Source organism: Eurypyga helias, unplaced genomic scaffold (genome assembly GCF_000690775.1).
Source record: "Eurypyga helias isolate BGI_N326 unplaced genomic scaffold, ASM69077v1 scaffold39654, whole genome shotgun sequence".
NCBI lineage: Eukaryota > Metazoa > Chordata > Aves > Eurypygiformes > Eurypygidae > Eurypyga > Eurypyga helias.
Genome location: NW_010247602.1, coordinates 1 through 6,486, shown reverse-complemented (window position 1 = coordinate 6,486; position 6,486 = coordinate 1). Strand labels below are relative to the sequence as shown.

The window sequence follows — 6,486 nt, the reverse complement described above, 5'->3', positions numbered from 1 at the left end:
CATAGCAGGAGGCACCAAATGATTTTTATTTCTCCCTTATATGGCATTTCTGTAACTTTAACGGTACGAAAATGATTAATAAAAGCATAAAACTGGAAACAAAATTATTGAGAGTGTCTCCTCCGGCACTCCAAGGCCCATCGGCAGCAGGGGCTGCGCTGGTGTATTCGCCCCCGGACGGAGAGGCTGAGACTCGGTCCCGGTAACAGGACGCGCTCCGTTCTCAGAAGGGAAGAGACTGCCTTTCCCGGGAAGCAGGAAGGCACTCAAGGCGTGGGCTACTCTTAAGCCTGGCTGGTGGGAATCCTCAAGACAAGGTCCTGGTTCTTCACTGGATAAGCACTCTCGGGGCACGTGCTTTAGATGTCCATGTCAAACTGCTCTTCCTCGCCTGTCGAGAGGGACAAAACCACAAGTGGGTCCTCAGAATTCCACATCAAATACCAACTATTTCAGTGAAGAGGCACCAGTCAACTGTGCTCCAGGAACGTGGAGCTGCCGCTCCAACTCTGCATTTGGGCATCGAGTCCGAAAGGAAAATCACCTCCTACAAGCAAAACGTCTGCCTAGAGGGGATCTTACTTGCAGAGAGACGAGCAGAAGTAGAGATGCCCTTTAAGTAATTCATTTCTGTCCCCACACTCTTTTTCACACGGAAATCCACGGAATAACGCTGATGACAACCCCTGGTAGAAACACCTGGTGCCGAAGACACAGGCGCACGTTTCCCGCTCGCTGTCCCTCCAGCTGCCCCCACGGCTCACACCGTCCCACGGGACGCCAACGCCAGCAGCGACCATCTGCCCCTGCTGCCTGGGACGGGGCTCCAACCAAGCTGGCAGCCAGCGTTCCCTGCGCCAGGGAATCCGCTGCCGGTCACGACGGCGCCTAACAAAAGGCATGGTGCGATGCCGGCTCGGAGCGAGCGCGGGAGCCAGCGAACGAGCATGCCGAAATTTATTTTTAGAGAGAACACAAATAATCCTACTCAGCAGTTTCAGGTTGCTTCAAGGAGTATCTCACAGCTTAAAAAAAAAGAGCATTCAAGAGCAATAACTGCTCATCGTGCTGTTAGGGAAGTGTCGGGGCAGAAGTTGGCCGACAGCCTCTCACCTCCTGGGGACCCCACCCACGGACACCCGCTACGTCCGCAGAACCCCCCTGCGACGGACACGGCCTACGGGATATGCCCCAAGCAGGAATTCTATCCAACGCAAAGCCGGCTCACTCGTACGCCAGCTGCCTCGGGGGTGAGCAAAGTCACGGCTCGGGCTGGTATTAAAAGCCCCAGCCCCACCCTGAGCTGTAATCTAATCTTTGTGAAAAACGCAACGCAGCTGCACAACGGCCGAAAACGGGAGAGGCAGCACCAGCTGCACCCACGCTCTCGCCACAGGAGCATTTCCCAAGGGCTAAATTAAGGGGAATTAAGGAATTATAACAAATTACACTTCATTAACTGAAGAAAAAGATGAGTCCCATTAGCGGGGAGCACAGCACAACCCAAAACCAGGAGCGCCTAATCACTTGGTGCCACCAAGCACAGGCAGGTGCTCGAGAAGTTAGAGCACTGGCCACAGCTTGGAGGGAGCCCCGGGCTCCTTTCCACACGCATTCCAGGACTTGTGGGGCGCAGCGGTGCCCCGCACTCACCCGTGCTCGCTTTCTCATCACAGTTTTGGACGTGGTTGTTCTCAGTCTTTAACTCTTCCACATTCGGGCTCGTAACACCTGGAATGTCCGGAAGGTGGGACGGTGGCGTTTTGGCAACCGGAGAATTGCGACACTCCATCAAAAATTTCCGATCGTAAATAATCCTGGTTCCTGGAAGGAGAGAACAACACAGTTTTTAGGTTTGGAATGAGACATGGCTGGGCCATCTTCACAGCTGGAAGGGCCAGACTGGACACCTATTACTTATCACTTGCTCTGTTCATTCTGCGCTGCCTTAAAAAGAAAAGCCGGATACAATTAACACTCTGCCAAAAACACGGTATGAAAGAGGTACCCAAGTAATAGGTGACGCTACCGGTCTGGTGCACAGGGAGAACAAGACCGCGAGGCCCAGAGCGATGCTGCGTGGGGTAGGTAGAAGGGGCTGGATCGTCAAGGTCACAGCAAAACCCGAAGAAACCAAAACAGTGAAGTGAACTTAACGTCGGCTCGCAAACGCTCGGCGCTTTTCCAAGGCACCCGGGGCCGAGAGCTGTAGGCAGACACAGGCACACATCAACGGGCCGGGGCTCCTTACTTCTCCCAACTCCGCCCAGTGGGAGCTCCTGCACCTCCTTTTGCCGGCCGTCCTGCAGGCTTACGCCTTCCAAAAGGCTCGGACACGGAGCTGTTACTGCCCGTCTGTTTTACTGGTAACCAGAGCACGCCCCACTCCCCCTGCCCTCTCCGGAAGGAGCCAGCTCCAGCCCAGCCTCCGCGGGAACAGCGGCTCCCAGCACGGATTTCTAGGAATACCGCTGGACTGAACAGCCTGTTCCTCATAAAGGAATTGCCTTGGAAAAAGATCAAAACCACACAGAGAAAAGGGATCCCTGCAAACAGACTGCAGCCTTAACCCAGGAAGTACTGAAAATCAAGTTTTTCTTCTCCCCGAGAGGTCGGCCTGCAACCCTCCTCTCTGGATCAGGCCCTCACCACTCTGATCCCGTTCCAGCGAGAGGGAAGGGCAACTTCTCGTGTACTCCCTGGAAAACTTTAAACACACGTGCAGGGCAACAAGCTCTGTCCAGGGACTCGGTACGGTTTGAAGCAGGGCTCTAGAATAACGCAGCTGGGTCCCATGTTTCAAGACAGTTCTGCTAACGAGCTCCCAAAACGCTGGAAACCTTTTCACAAGGAGGCTGTGAATCTGAGTTGCTTCACTCGATGCAAGGGGAGATCTAACCCAAGCAGAGCTGGGCTCCAGTCCTGGCTTTGAGAAGGCAGGCGAGGCTAGCGTTGAATTCCTGGGAGGTTCAGAGGCGAGGACAGGGCTTCCTAGAAGCCCAGCTGAGTACCAGGAATCAGGAGCACAGTCCAGGCAGATTAGAGCTTCCCCACCTGGTTCACGTTCCTCTGACAGTCACATGCCCGGAGCTTGGGAAAGCGAAGCCGTAGCTGTCAACAGGCACGGCCCGAGGCCGTGGACAGGCTCCTCCCGAGGTAAAGCTGCACTGGTAGCAGCCCTGCGCTGTATGGGACCCTAGTCCCTGTTTAGTAGTAAAGACCCCCTGGGGACTGCTCTGCCCCGGAAAGCCCTGCCTGTATCTCCCACAGCTCCGACTCCCGCTGCACAACTCGGGAATTCGGATGCGAGTTCGGCTCCCTTTGAGTATTTCCATCAGGATGAAACACGAGGTTTGAGGAAGCGTCCGCTACCGCACCTCTTTCCTTTCCTGCTCCCTGACGGAGCCCAGGCACCCCGAGCTGCCTGCTCTAAGGGCCACCCCATCCCTCTGGCCGAGCCAGCAGCGCCGGAGGCAGCTCCTCCGCCCAAGGCACAGCCAGCACCTGCGGCACCCGTGGCAAGCACCGCGGCTCGCCGTGCCTCTCGGCTCGTGACAAGCTGGAGGGCCTCCCCAGCTACTACTGCACGTGGGTTTACTGAAGGACAGCGCGTGCACGTGCCCTCGGCGAGGAGCCAGGACAGGCACAGTCCTTTCCCCTGATTGCTGACTCGAAACCACAGCAAGACCGCTCGCCCGGGTCAGTCCCGCAGCGGGCTGTGCTGCTCCCCTGCTACCGGTTTAGAGCATCCCGACACAAGACTGTCCGCCCACCCCTTCTATCCTCTGTTTCGGGGTGTCACCTCAATACTTCTGGAGACTCAACAGCACCCTGCTCCAAGAACTCCCTCTCTTTTCCTCAGGAGGCAAAGCTTGTGGTTCGGACCCCAAGCAGCAAAGCCAGACCAGAGCAGAGGCGGTAATGAAAAGGCGGATCCGCTGGCTGGGAAAGGGGAGCGTTCCCCGCTCCGACTCCACACCCTTGGCTGGCAGACGCACACAGCTGAGCGCACCGCAGCGAGCCCCAGCTTTCCAAAAGCCTCCAGTCACCCAGCGCTGCTGCTGCGGGTCCGTGGCTCTGGCACGGAGCCCTTTTTCCAATCGCTCACACCCCTGGCACTACGTCCAGCCGGAGGGATGAATTCGGAGATACCAGCCCGCAATTCTTCTCTGAAATTAGTCGGAGGCTTTGCACAACAAGCGTGATTCGCTCTGCGCTTCTGATCCTTCGGATCTAGCCTACTGCTCTGCAGGAAAACCCACTTTCTCCAGCGGGCTGTACCCGTGAACGTGTTTAACAAGGGGACCCAAACCGAGCGCTTCCGAAGCACGGGATGCGTTACGCTTACAGCGGTCGGGGCTTACACGCAGGAATCACGCGGCGTTCAACCAGCACACGGATGGGTTAGCAGAGAGCCGACAGGAGCACGGCCCAGGAAGAGGCTCCCAGTCCCAGCTGGCCTGGCCCCAGGATATTTAAAGTGACACTTTAATGAGTTTTCTGTAGGTGAAACTTATTTTAGGGAGTTTGCTGTGAAATTTGAGAGTTGCTTCCACAAGAGCTTCTTCCAGACTGTGGAGGCCAAGGAATTCTTTGCAGCAGTGACCAGGGAGGCAGACCAACAACCCAAGGCTAACACCCCGCCAAGTCCTTGGGGATTTTTGAACCATTCCTCCTTTTCACACCCAAATCAAACAACTTGAAGGCGAACAGCCCGTGCCCTCGGCTGGGCAGCAGCAGCACAGGGTGTCCTCAAACAGGCTGGGGCAGAGCAAAGCACCGCTCCGTCACGAGAGCGCTGTGGCTTTTGCCAGGTGCGCACACCCGAACAATCGAGTTCCGCTCCTCCTCCACCCTCTAGACATTCATTAACTCTCCAGAGACAAGCAGTGGAAATCCTGGAAGGCTAATTACGGCGCACAGCACTGTGAAGTGTTCACTTCTAGGCTGCTATGCAGAGCACATGAAGGGAGCTGCGGAATTCATTCCCTCTTCCACGGCACAATTACCGCAAGAGCCGGTTAAGCCCTTCCGTTATGTGCTGCTTTCAGAGAAGGGAGAGCATATGGCAAAAATAACCCCAGAACTGCAGCTCCCCGATCAAGCTTTTCTGCACAAACACACAAAAACCCAAGTGAGTCAGCACCGCTGACTTCCCCCCTCTCTCTGGTTTAACCCCTTAAATGCTGTGTTGCAAAGAGAGAGGTCTGAGGGACAAACAAAACATCACCCACCACCCCCCGCCATGTAGTGTGGTCTTTTGGGTGAGCTTTTTTTCTGCTGCTCACGTTGATCTTTTATGTAGCAGCACACGGGGAGGAAAACCTCTTAAAGGTATGGAATGAATTATCTCGAGTCCCGACCAGCGGGAGCGCGGGCAGCTGCCGCAGCTGGAAATACAAACCGATCTGGTGCCCAGCGTCGTCATCTGGAACAGCAGCTGCTTGTCTCAAAATAAACAGACTCAAACGACGCGGGGGCCAAACCGCCCAGATGGAAGAGCCCTTCAGGGAGCTCCGATGGCTGTGTCCCCGCTGCAGTGCCAAGGGCGGGACGCCGTGGGCATTGCTGAGATAAACGCTAATCTTGCGGGCAGCGTAGCTGCAACGCCCCTCAGCTGCCTGCGCTCTGAGCGGGCAGCGAGCAGGGCTAACCCTCCCCCGTCAGCTTATCCTCCTTATTTGAGGATCAGCACCCTGAGAGATTCCTGGTAGCCACACAGCAGTTATCAGGGCTGAGCAATGCGGCTTGCAGCAAAGAGAGGGAACCAACCCTCTGCCCTTTTTGCTGCAGAGGAACACCGCACTTTCAGAAGTTTGAGCAACTTGGGGTGAGAAAAAAAAGAGAGGCCCCAGGTTTATTTACGGCCAGAGGAAAGAGCAAATATTAGAGATTAGAATTAATAAGTAACTCGAACTGGAGGATGGGTTTGCTCTCTGCAAGACTACCCAGGAGCTCAAGCAGCAGCCTTGTTTCTCAGCTCAGACATGCAGGCAGAAGGGGTTTCGCTGCACTGGCTCCAGCACACTCTTGGGAAGGCAGAAGGCCCTCGAATCCCTTGTTTTCCCTCACAGCAGTGCCCAAGCTCCCAAGGAAAAGCCTGGCCCTGCAACGCCAAGCCAGCGCTTGGCCCACGCAGGTGCTGCTGCTCAAATGGGGGTCCTCCTCACACACCACCCACGAAAAAGCCTCCCCACTACCCGTACAAGCTCCCTGCCAAACCCTGAGTCAAAGTGGGAACCACCCACCGTATATCCCCATCTGATTAAGAGCCCCCCAAGGTCCCCAACAGCCCCTGGGCAAAACACAGGCTGCCCCGCTCCCCGCCGGAGAATAGGAGAGCCCCCCCAGTCCCTATTCGAACAGGAGAGCCCCCCCAGTCCCTAATCGACACCCTGGTCAAAGGAAGGCCCCGCTCTGGAACAGGAGCCCCCACACAGCAAGACAAGACCCCCGCCCCACCCGCCCAGCACTGGGGGAAGAACC

General features: G+C 56.1%; 1 protein-coding gene across 1 annotated transcript; it reads right to left on the bottom strand.

Annotated features, from left to right (window-relative positions):
• Positions 1 to 359: 359 nt before the first annotated feature.
• EIF4EBP1 (eukaryotic translation initiation factor 4E binding protein 1) lies at positions 360 to 1,824 on the bottom strand (the record flags this gene model as incomplete). The annotated part of the gene is made up of 2 exons (XM_010150785.1): positions 360 to 391; positions 1,654 to 1,824. Coding segments are annotated over 2 exons (203 nt in total), but the record flags the coding sequence as incomplete, so codon positions are not given.
• Between the last annotated feature and the right edge of the window lie 4,662 nt (positions 1,825 to 6,486).